We start from the raw sequence: 12,407 nt of genomic DNA, 5'->3' as shown, positions 1-12,407 counted from the left end.
TCTACTACTCCCTGCTGGGTAAATACATTTCTTCTATCAGAAGAAAGTGGCACTTATCTCTCAAGATTTGTAGTAAGCATTTTATTAGCATAAAGCATCCAGCCCAGTGCCTGCCATCTGACACTGGGCTAAGTGCTTTATTTATTGAGTAATAAACACTCTCTACTATTGTTACCATCCGTATTATCCTGGCAAGGCCAAGGGCCATTTTTACCAGCCATGACCCCAGCCAGCTCATCTCTGCTGTCCTAAGGATTATGGAGGAACAGAGATTTCCTCCAGTGTATTTCACCAACCAGGCTTCTCAGGCAAAGGATTCATCCTTTCTTTATTGGCAGATTGGATCTTAACCTCTCTCCAGTCTCCAAAGGCTCAGGTCTTAACTACAAAATTTGGAGCAAAGAAGAAAGGTCAACATTCACCTCTTAACCCTGGGAGGATGGAAAGCAGATTTTCTGTCTAGGAAAGTCTAGACAGAAAAGGGAAGGGCATTTAATTCCACTCTGTACTTCATAGAACTTAGATAAATGAAAAGTGACCTGGGCTGCATCTACTCTTGCATTTAGCATATCCCATGCAATGATATTTCCCTGGAAGGGGACCTCGGAAAGGCTCTTAAAGAGAAGATAAGACACCCTGGCTATTATAGAGCACCTCTTTAGAGGCTTCCAGCAAGCAGCCTATGTAGCCAGTTGCTAGTTCTCCCAATTAAAGCAAGGTGCTGCTGACACCTGTCCTTGTCACCCCCTCATGATGGATTTGGGCAAAGTCATCACCAGCACCCAACTCTTCTGCTATGTTCAGCCTGTCTCTTCATGTCCACTACAGCCATGTCACTGGCATCAATCTAGGGTTTTTCAAAGAATGACATTTTAAGTCAACAATTCCTTGAGGCCCTTTTAGGTCTCATATCTTTCCTTGGGATAATGAAGTGCTTGTGAGTCTAAAGGTGACCTTCCTTTCTCCTACCACAATTTCTGAAGCTTTCATTGCTGTGGCGTGGCAATAAGGAACACCTGAAGACCTGGAGGGGTGAGAGAATACTTTCCCACACCCCCACCCCTGCTCTTCCCAGGGTCTAACCATAGCAGTGCAAGCCGAGCAGGAGTGGAGCAAGGAGATAAGAACTTGGAGTGCTACCACCTCCTGTGCCACAACTTGCTGCTTTCCCTGCTCCTGTTCTTCCCACTCAGATGGTGGCACAAGTCACATGTTTAGCAAGGGCTTTGGGAGCCACACATTCTCCTTCTGGACCTCTGCCTCATCCATTTGAAGATTCTGTTCTTGGTACTAACGTCTAAAATCTCCACCTAGAAGCAAGGAGTAAATTCCACCTTCCCTGAGTCTGGAGATCTAGACCTTCAGAGGCTCCTCTCTGAGGCCTAGAACCCCAGAACTCTCTCTTCCTATTAGTTCTCGTCCCTGATTAAATATACTCTAGTTTTTTGGGCAATACAGCCATCGTGGTGTGTACAATACCCAAGTAGAGCCTCTGGGATCACCTGAATCCTGGAAGAGATTCTAACTCCATCCAAGTGCCATAGGAAGCTCAATGAATTTTTCCTAAAGGTGTTTAAGCGAGTGTTACAAGACCTTGTTACAAGACAAGTTATTGGGAAAGGCAATATCTCTTGACTTAGGAACCTACTTTCTCTAAAAAGGAAAGAGCTTCAGAGTCAGGTAAATTGGAGGGATGATGGCTCAGCCATCCTGGTTCCTTGTTGCCAGACTATGTTGGAGAGGCCCTGCTGCCCACAAGCCCCCTCCCCCACCTGTCATCCCACAGGTGTACTCACGCTGCAGGCAGTCAGCATTGAGTAGGTCCTGGCACTTCTCATGGCACTTGACTCCACACTCGCTGCAGCGCATGCCCTGCCGGGCAATGCCCCAGAGCAGGCCTTCACACTCATAGCAGTAGGTGGGGGTGGTGGCTGACCACACCTCAAAGTTGTGGGGTGTGGTGCACGAGATGGGATAGATTAAGGCCTGCAGGGTTTTCTTATACACATGTGATTTCTGAAAAACACATATCCCATCATCCATCAGTGACTTTAGTTCTCTGCTGAGAGATACCACTACTAAGCCCAGTGCATGGCTATCAAGACCTCTGGCAGCCAAGGAGATGCTTCAGCCTGGCCTGGCCCACATTCTAGCCCAGCAGAAAGAAGCCCCAACATCATGTGCTCCTGGTCATCCGAGGAGCACATCCATGACCTGAATGCTAGATTTGAGCCTTGCCCCAGCATTCGGGCTCTTTAGGGAAACAGAGGGTACTAGGCTCACCATAAATCCCTGACATGAGTGGTCACGTACTCCAACATGAGATTTAGGTTTACCCCTGGTCTGGACCTTTGCTTCTCCCAGTGTGGAAAACTTGATGCTATAATATCTGTTTCATTAACAGACTCCACCCAAAACTTTTGAATTCCGTGTATGGCTACAGAGATGATCACTGGGCCATAGGCGAGTGGATTCATGAAAGCCCAAGGGTCACTTACCAGCTCTTCATCTTTGAGAGAGGTGCGTGTAGCCATTGCAGAAGTAATGCCTGCTTTCCGGGACTGGACCAGTGACTGTGAGAGAAGACTTGCTGTCAGCCCTGGCTACTACCAAGGGCTGGGCAAAGTACCGGGGAGGGAGTTTCAGTGACCAAAGCTATTTGAGGATAACTTACTACTTTCTATTTTTACTGTCATTCACAGGGGACTCTCCACAGGTAATGGGTAACAAGTACCTGAGGTTAAGATTCAAACTCAAGGCCCTCTGGGAACTGTTCTAACAATGATAGAACAGAACAGCACTTCTCTCAGGGTACCTGTCATCTAAGAGTTTCTCCTTCCTCCAACATTTTTAGGTATCTGACCCCATTAGGTATCTGCCCCAAAGAAAGGCAGAGGCAAATGAAAAGTCTAGAATTACAGTATGAAACAGGTCATTAAGAACAGGACAGACACAAAACTCTGCCAGAGTTGCATTCAAGAACCATCACTGGGAACAATGATGCTATACTAAATCTCCAGTCCTGGGCACTAGCCCATGCCCACACAATCCCAGGTAGCTGTGGAGGCCAACAGCCCAAATGAGCAGGGCACTGAGTGAAAGGGGGCAATGTAGCCTCACTGAAATCAAGCAGGGCAGGGGGTTACACATGAGGTCTAGGATGCCCTGCTAGAAAGGCCCATGAGTCTGCCAAGCCCGAGCTTTAGGGGCAGCCTCCAGAGCGGCACACGGTTTCCCTAAGGCAGTGGACACCAGGCAGACAGAACTCATTACATCAGCCTGAGCAGCAAGAATAGTGGGGGCGTGCCCAGGGAGGTCGAGATTCGGGCTTTTATAAAGGATGGAAATGGGCTCTGGAGACACTCACCATAGCCTGCGCAGAGGACAGCAGAAAAAGGAACAACATGATGTTAAAACCCCACAAGGGCATGAAAGCTTTCAGACACAACTGAGAGGTTCTTCCCTGAAGTCCAAAGCAGGAAATATGTCCCAGTCCCCTCTGTCTCTATCCTCTATCCACTGTATCCAACCCAGACAGCTGCCCAGGGCCCAAGGCCTAGAAGGAGAGTCATGCCATAAAGTGAAATATGGACAAGGTTAAAAGACAGAGGACGGGAAACAAGAAATGAGTAAGATACTGACATCCACTCGGTTAAGCAAAAAAAAAAAATGGTGAGCAAGGAGGGAGAAGGTAAGAAAAAGCAGGGAAAATAGAAAGAAAGAAGAGAAAAAAGAAGAGATGAAAGACAATGAAAGAAGGTAATCAAGAAAAGTTGACATAATCTTCAACCAGCCAGCTGGATGAAGTGTTGATGGGATAAGAGGTGCACTAGAAAGGAGGAGATGGGAAAGACATATCAATAGCAGGGGGAAAGGGAAGGAAAGAAAGAAATGATGAAGAGAAATACAAGGATACTTGTATTCAGTCAGTCAAGAAGGGAGAAACTGGTAGGGAAAAAAGAGCACAATATGGAGGAAAAATAAAAAAAAGAGTAGACAAAAAATATCAAATAGATTGAATAGGGGGGAAAAAACCAGGAATAGAAAATGGTAATAAGAAAAAGGGTTCAAGTCTTACTCAACATCTGGCTCTGAGACTCTAGGGTACCTGGGTGCCACTCTAACCCCAGTGAGATCATACGAGGTCCTACTGAAGCCATCACTAAGTCTCAGTGAGGCTTTAAATGACTGATCATCAGACTAATACCTGTCGCTGAAGGCCCCACTTCCATTCCTGACAGCTCACTAAGATTGCTCACTCACCAGGTCGCTGACAAGCGGCAGTGGCTTCTTTCTGCGTAGATCCGGCATGCTGTCAATGCCATAGAGCCCTCCAGCTGGCCTGAGGAGAGAAGAAAATATGTCAGGACCTTTAGTCTCCCCTTGAGTTACTGGCAGGTTCAATGTTCCATTCTCCTTGCTCATCCTCTCCCCAAAGAAGGATGAACTGACCCTCACCATGGGCCTTTAAGAGGAAAAAGGAGGACAGAAAGTGAGGGAAGTAAAGCCATGGGATGACAAACAATGGAATCTGCTCTCAGTCTCCTTCTAAGGTTTTAGCCAAGGACTGAAAGCTCTTTTATCACACTATGCCAGTCCAAGGTGCCTTTGTTTATTTGAAGACCCCTGTGCTCCATAAAAGGTGGGAACTGATGCTTAAGATAGCTTCTCCCTACACTCAGGCCAGAGACATTCATGCCTAAAGTTAAGTCTTTCCAGACCTGTGCTAGAATAGAGCTCAGGAATAGCTCTACAGAAGAGGTGCTGCCTAGGTGAGCAAGACTGACAAACAAGAACATGTAGAAACAGACCTTCTCCACCCTGAGGAAGAGTCCCCAGTTCTGTCTATCCAAGCCTCCTGAAGAAAAAGTCTCTATGGAAACAGGAGCCTGCATAATCAAATGGAGGCAGGGGAAGTAGATGAGAGACTTCCAAAAGATCATTTAGAGGGGAAAAAAGACCATTTAAGAAGGAAACAGCTAAGTGACTCAGAGTGTGGCCTAGCCCTATGGTCACATCAACAGAAACCAAGAAAAAACTTACAGCTGGAGCAACTGAAAGTGAAGTGAAATTGTCAGTCACCCAGTCATGTCCAACTCTTTGTAACCCCATGGACTATAGCCCACCAGGCTCCTCTGTCCATGGGATTCTCCTGGCAAGAATACTGGTGTGGGTTGCCATGCCCTTCTCCAGGGGATCTTCCCCAACCAGGGATCAAACCCAGGTCTCCTGCATTGAAGGCAGATTCTTTACCATCTGAGCCACTGGGGAAGCCTATGAGCAACTTGAGATTTCTAAAACTCTTATACTTTTTTTATACTTATTAACTTTTCTGTTCTTTGCCTGCTATTCCATATAACAATACACAATAAAAATACAGAGAATTTCCTAAAAAGAACATCATTCTTACATTGAGATAATCTGGATTTTATCCCCAACTCTTCTACTAATTCACTACGTATCCTCTGCCAAAATTCCTTCCTCTCTCTGGATCTTGGTGTCACTTCCATAAAATGAGAGGAACTATAAAAACCTCTCTGACCTTTCAGAAACTATCCTTCTGAGCTTTAATTAAATTAACTCAGGTATTTGGTTTTCATGTAAGCAATGAAGCGGGGAAAGAAGGGTGGCTGGGTTGTACACCACAGCTGGTGTGAAAAGAGAAATATCACAGAAGAATAAGTACATACTGCTAGCTATATGGGCAAAAAATGGAGCCACAAATTAGGTCAAGGCTAGGAGTTGGAGCAGGCAACCCATTATGCTGATTTCTAATCATCTAGCTTCCTGAATATGGGCAGTGAGCTTTGTTCTCAATGAGACCACCACACCTATGAAAGTTTGAAACTTGTGACAGTTTCTAAGGACTAAGCTGAAGGCAGGGAAAGATGACAACAGGGAGACATTTAGAAAATCCCTGCATGGCTCCATTTAAAAATAGCCTGGTTATGTTGCGTTGGTATGTATGAAGTTTAAAATTATTTGAAGAAAAATGCTAAAGCCCTGAAGAAGGGCTGCTGAAGAAGCAACTGATGCCACAAATTTGTGGCTAATTCTGAAAACTATAAAATGTATACCTTAAGCCAAGAAGTGTCTTTTTTTGGCAACACAAATGAGCTTTTGACAAAAGAAGAGTGGTTCATTCACATGACTAACTCTTGCTATAAAAAAGACATATTAAAAGGAAAAGAAGCATTTAAAAATATAGTTGATAACTTTCTGATCTAATCTTTTTTCTTCCCTGGTGATGAGGAAGAGGAGGCAGCCACTGAGAACTTCAACGTCAGGACTTTGAGGGGCAAGGACAGAAGGAAGAGCCTAACGGTCTTGAGAGCTGTATGTGGAGGGTAGAGATGGTGCAGGCACTTAAACACTTTCCTCTCTTAATAACAGTAAGTCATAGCAGTTGAACAATTTAAAATGATTCTCTGGTGCAATCACATGGGTCTGAAACTCCCAGACAAGAAACACAAACAGAACCCACAGAGCTCGTCAAGGATACTACTTATGTCTTCACTATAGTAGAATGGAGTAAGTAAGTGACTCACAACAGCTGAGGCCAGCAGCAAGCTAAGCAATTACACTATCAACAGTGGAATAGAAGGAAACCAGTTCTAAATGCAGATATTTTTCTAGTTTTCTCATCCTTATACATAAAGAGCATACCACCACTATGATGCGATACAGCAGAAATTCCAGAAATAAGGATGGGGAGCCCCAAAGTTCCCTCCCCTGCTTCAGGGGAACCATTCTGCAAAGCTCTCTCTTCCGTCTCTGGGGAATCAGTCTGCAGCGTCCTCTCCTCTGCCCCGGAGAAACAATCGTCTCGACAGTGGAACCTCTTCCTTCTCCAGAATCCAGCTGATGAAGCTGTTTCTCCTGCTTCCCAAGGGAAAAGCTAAAGCAGCATAAGAGACTGTAAGATTCACAGAAACCTTGAAGTGCCACACTTACCCTTCTGGAAGCCACTGGGGCATACAGGGATCACCACCATCTGGAATCTTTACAGAGAGAAAGAGAGAGAAGTTAGCTCCTGGGAAAGATGGGAGAGTGCCATATTTCTTTGGTCAGGCAGTGAGCAGTGAAGCAGGAAGCCCAGAGCAGCACAGGTCACATACACCGTGTGGTGACATGGCCGGCCTGAGGTGGAAGCCAGTTCCCTGACCAGCCAGGGCCACAAGCAGGCAGCTGAAGTGAGTAGGACTTCATCTCCCTTCTCCCCAGTGAGCACGGAGGATATAAGCTCACAGAGAACCCAGGACTAAGGTCCACTGGGAGTGTGAGAGCTGCCAGAATGTAGAGCCCCCTCACATATCCACTGGTATAGAACAGTAAGCATGGGCCAAGAGAGGGCCCGTGTAGGCTTCCAGGCCTCACTAAAGCCAAAGGACAACTTCATATAGAGTCCAGTCTTCCAGCTATATTCTTAAGTTCTGTTGGCTGCCCTAGAGTCAGACCTGGTCTTTCTGGATTCCTGTCTCATCTTGTGATTTGACTTGGCCTAGGGTCCTTGAAGCTATAACTTATTGACACTGAGTATGCTCTACATTTGATAAACTCGATAAAACAAAAGAATACAGGGCAGATTAGATACTTGGATTACCATTCTTGCAAATTTTATGAACTCTACAATAAGAAGCTGAAAACTGAAGCACCAAATAATTCAAGCAAGGAACTGTTGGAAAATACTTTTTAAAGCTTTTTGTTAAAAAAAAAAAAAAAAAAAAATCCAAAGCAAATCCTTCAGGCAGAGTACAGAGAGTTCCAAAGCTGCCAGGGCTTTCAGAGGACCAATGGCACCTGCTACTTAGGCTCAACAGACAGTACTCGCGGGTCTGGGGCTTTCTGTTCCTCCTTGTTTCCTCCACCCCCAATGACTTCCCTGACTCCTGGGATCTGGATTCCAGCTAGCCATCCTGAGCAAAGGAGCTCCAGATCAAGGGAGGCAGAGGTACGCTGTTAGGCTCTGGACAGGGGGTGAAGTTTTGGGAGGGCTAAAGATGGGAGGAGTTATAGACAAAATGAGGCAAGAGAGTGAAAAAGAGGTAGGACAAGCTAATCGGTGATGTAAAAGTGGGTTAGAGTGACCCTGGACCAGCAGGAAGCTCAAGATGCACTTTGGATTTAAGATCCTTTTCAGGTTGCCTGTGCTCTAATCAAGCCTATCTGCCTACTGCCTGAGGCCCTTTGTGACCACACTTCGCTGCTTCTGCCTCCTACCCTGGTTCTATGAGTGGGATGAAATGGTAGAGGGAGGGCCAGGCCCAAAAGTCAGTCAGAAGGTTGAATCAAGTCTCCTATGGTTCCTGTGAGGGGCAGCCCATTCCTAAATCCCCAGATCCCACCAACCAACTTATCCTCCCTTTAGAAACAGTCACTGCACTCAGCAGATTTTTACTTCCTACCTAGAATTAGGTGGTTGCCAGAAGCCACTGGGCGTAAGGAAACAAAATCACAAAACATCTTTGGCAGCCAGGGTTCACAGGCTCAGATCATACACATTTCCTGTGCTTAGAGGGGGCAGTGGGTCTGCAGAAGCCTGCAGACACAGTGCAGAGCATGCACACACAGGGCACAGGAGGGCTAGGGGAATGAGAGCAGGTCTCAACAAAGTACCTATAGGAGGTACATTCATAGACACAACTTGCACCTGAGGAACCATAGGTGAGCACGGATCCCGCATACAGAGATACAGAGCATGCACACCCATTTGGGGGAGGACTCGGTGTTCACCAGGGCTCAAATCACCGGCAAGCGCACCCTTACCATCTTGAGGAACCAGTGCTTGTAGGCACAGAGCTTTAGTACACCACACATTCTCATGGTGTGGGGAAACCACACCACAGGTCTGCAGACCCTTGTGCTCACAGAGAGGCCAGGAAGCCTGCTCAGAAGCACAAAGCACTTTCACATTTAGGCCCCAAGCAAGAGGCACAAAAAGCCTACAAAAACTCCCGCTCTCAAATACAAAGTGTATATGCATGCTGGGCTCAGCGAGGGTTTACAGCATATGCCAGTCGGCAGCCACAAGTAGAAAATGGACACACACTGTGCAAAGTAGGAAAAAAGGAAGGCAGTCAGTGCCTGGGGGGGTCAAACTGAGCACAAGGGTAAGCACACACATGCTACACTGAATGTGTGCCATACAGGCACACACATCCTCACAAGGCTCCACGGGTGTCTGCAGGAGCACACACGGGCATGGAGCATGCACACAAACTGCTGTCAGGACAAACACACCGGCTGCATGAGCCACAGCTCATAAGCACGCATGCGTGCACACACACACATACACACATTGTACTCAGGAGGGAGGGGAGAGAACCAACAACAAAGGGGCCCCAAAGGGCCAGAGCACAACCTGAAGGGCTCCTCGCTTTCCTTCTGCAAGGAGAGAAAGAGCAGGAAAAAAAAGGGCAGAGAGGTTAGTAGATTCATCCTAAACCAGGTAGAGCTAACCTCGTGGGACATGGAGGAGAGCTCGGAGAAGTCCTCTAACAACCCGGCAGCTCAGAGCCTGGCTCCCGGAATCCTCACCTGTATACGCTGCCCCTGCTTTTTAGTTTAGAACAGGTTTGGCTACAAAAACCAAAGGACCAAGTCGGCCTGGGAATTTCAGCCACCCTTTCCCCTCTTTCCAAAGTGGTCTGCATGCAGGGTCAGGGCCACCGGGGCCACAAGGCCAGCTGTGTTACCAAGGGGCACTCCCACAGGCCATCTGAACCGACTGAACACAGAGCAGGTTCCTTCCTCAGGAGCTACATGAGCTCATCTGAATCTGGGCTAAGTCTGAGAACCCCAAAGGCCGGGTAGCTGAGCCCTCTCCCTTTTCTAACACAGGCTGGCTACGTGTTTTGCCCCATAAGCCTTGGCCTGTTTTCCCAGAGCCTATGTTAAGTTAGGCCAAGTTAGGGCCTAGAAGTAAGGCCAGGACCTGGAGGCTCAGTGCCCATAGATTTGGAGGCACCAAGTCCTTATCAAGTCACTATGACTTAAGTCACTATGATCTGAATGATAAAACCACGGCTGCAATCCCAGGTTTGATTATCTACCAAACTTAGAACAATACATCAAGAGAAACTGACACTTCCAGAAGGACCCAAGCAAACCACAGGAGAGGAAGAATAAAGTCCAGAAATTACTCCTTTCCTATTTGCCAGACACTACACAGCCTTCTAGGCCACACTTGCTTGACAGAGGCTTCCTTCTCTAAGCAAAGTCCATTATCTGGACCCATTAGCCCCTCTTTTCTTTTTTTCCCATCCCTTTGAATAAAGATTCACTGACATTACATAACAAACAAGTAGAAGGGAGAGTCATGGTAACTAGTAAGTTCTCAATTTTTCAAGCTATTTCTGATTACCTAATGGGTCACCTGACTTGACAGAAGAGATTCAGGAATAGGAATCTTCCAAAACAGTGCAGAAAAGTGGGTGAGATTAAAAAAACATTTCTGGGAGAGGGAACTGTCTCTTCTACTACATATACTCCCTACTTCCTGGGAACACTCTGTTCCCTTTGAAAAAGAAAGCTAGGCAACGAACTGACCCTGTGATTCGAGTTGAAAAGGTTTTTCTCTTCCTCCACTATCTTAAATATATTGTACATATCATGTTAAAGTTGCTTCAGTTGTGTCCTTCTATTCTTCCCAGAGTTCCCCACGATGCCTAAAGAAGAAAAGTCAATATATTGTCATGACCTAGCTTCTTGCATTGATTGGGTGAACTCAGACTTATTCTTAAAAACTTAGATCAAATATTAATGTCTCTGAAAATTTATCTGCCTTCCTCTCAAAAACAGAATTAGGTGCTTCTCTACTATGCGTCCATGGTACCCATGCTTTTGTGTACACACTTCTATGACAGTTTGTTGTCAGTATGTTTCATTGTTAATTGTCTGTATAAATGTCTCCCTTTACATATTGTGAATTTCTTGAGAGCAAGAATTATATATATATATTTTATTTCACCTTTGTAGTCTGAGGGTTTAGCACATCCAGTGTTTTTATGTAGTAAAAGGAACTTGAAATTCAGAACTTAGAAAACAACAGCCTTTCTAAAGACATGTGTCTTGCCTAAGAGAAAAGATAGGCCTCTTAGCCTGTACCATTTTCCAGACCCCAAAGAACTGCTGTACTAGTCCCTTCAGTTTGTCCCAACCCCTGGCCAAACATTTTCTTATTAATAACTTAAAAATATCTTTTCTTGTTAGGAATCAAACACTTTGTGCCTCCTAACTTCTTAAAATACCTTAGGGTTTTTCCACTCAGATTTAGTTTTCAATTTAAGTGATACATGTCTATATAACACCTGCTTTGCAGGAAAATTTCTGATCCCTAAGAATAATCTTACTCTTCCAGATAGTCCATCTGATAAGGACGAGACACACACTTCCTCACTGTTAAAACAATCTTAACTCCATTACTTTGGAGTCAAAGATTTGAGGCACTCAACTTACCTGAGCCTGCATTTCCTTATCTTTAAAAAGAAGATAAGACTAGTGATTGCCCAGAGTTATTGTGAGGATTCATTTCTTTTTAAAATTTTTAAAATTTTAAATTTGTTTTTAATTGGAGGATAATTGCTTTACAATGTTGTACTGGTTTCTGCCATACATCAGCATGAATCAGCCATAAGTATACATATGTTCCCTCCCTCTTGGACCTCCCTCCTACCTCATCCCACCCCTCTAGGTTGTCTCAGAGCACCAGGTTGAGCTCCCTGTATTATACAACAACTTCTCATTAGCTATCTGTTTTACACATGATAATTTACGTATGTCAATGTTACTCTCTCAATCCATGCCACCCTCTCCTTTCCCTGCTGTGGCCACAGGTCTGTTCTCTGTGTCTGAGCCTATATTCCTGCCCTGCAAATAAGTTCATCAGTACCATTTTTCTACAGTCCATATATAAGCATTAATATATAGATATTTGTTTTCCTCTTTCTGACTTACTTTACTCTGTATAACAGGCTCTGTTATAGGTTCACCCACCTCACCAGAACTGACTCAACTGTGTTCCTTTTATGGCTGAGTAATATTTCATTGTATATATGTACCACGACTTCCATTCCTTAAATATTCACTGAGAACCTACTTCACATTAGGTGCTGTTCTCATGCTGCTAGAGCAGTGAATTGTGATCTTAAGAAGCTTCTATTCTAGTAGGAGGAACAGACAACTAGTAATGATGGTGAAGATGATGACAGCTGCGAACACCAAGTGAACACAATATATATCTGGCATTTTATTTGAGTAAGCTCATTTACTTCTCACAACAACTCTGAGTAAATACTGTTATAATCTCCATTTTCCTATTGATTAAAATGAAGATCACAGAGATGTTAAGAAACTTGCCTGAAGTCACAGCAAGCGGCAAAGCCAAAATTTGAAACAGGTACTCTGGT

General features: G+C 45.1%; 1 protein-coding gene across 7 annotated transcripts in view; it reads right to left on the bottom strand.

The window, feature by feature from the left end:
* The window catches only part of UNC13B (unc-13 homolog B), a 212,729-nt gene that overhangs the window by 31,516 nt on the left and 168,806 nt on the right, over positions 1 to 12,407 (bottom strand). For 3 of the 7 annotated variants that reach the window (XM_024995785.2, XM_015472522.3, XM_024995782.2), the window contains exons 2-6: positions 9,362 to 9,384; positions 6,955 to 7,001; positions 4,264 to 4,342; positions 2,499 to 2,573; positions 1,797 to 2,016 (exon numbers count right to left, since the gene is read on the bottom strand). In XM_024995785.2, the coding sequence (XP_024851553.1) occupies positions 1,797 to 2,016; positions 2,499 to 2,573; positions 4,264 to 4,342; positions 6,955 to 6,977 (397 nt within the window). In that variant the 5' untranslated portion in view covers positions 6,978 to 7,001; positions 9,362 to 9,384. Of the gene's footprint in view, positions 1 to 1,796; positions 2,017 to 2,498; positions 2,574 to 4,263; positions 4,343 to 6,954; positions 7,002 to 9,297; positions 9,385 to 12,407 lie in introns of all 7 variants that reach the window. The other 4 variants (XM_024995783.2, XM_059889128.1, NM_001193239.3 and 1 more) reach the window with 2 other exon arrangements.

This window comes from Bos taurus, chromosome 8 (genome assembly GCF_002263795.3).
Source record: "Bos taurus isolate L1 Dominette 01449 registration number 42190680 breed Hereford chromosome 8, ARS-UCD2.0, whole genome shotgun sequence".
Lineage (NCBI taxonomy): Eukaryota > Metazoa > Chordata > Mammalia > Artiodactyla > Bovidae > Bos > Bos taurus.
Note: the sequence above shows the minus strand (reverse complement) of the source record. Positions and strands in the feature narration are given on the sequence as shown.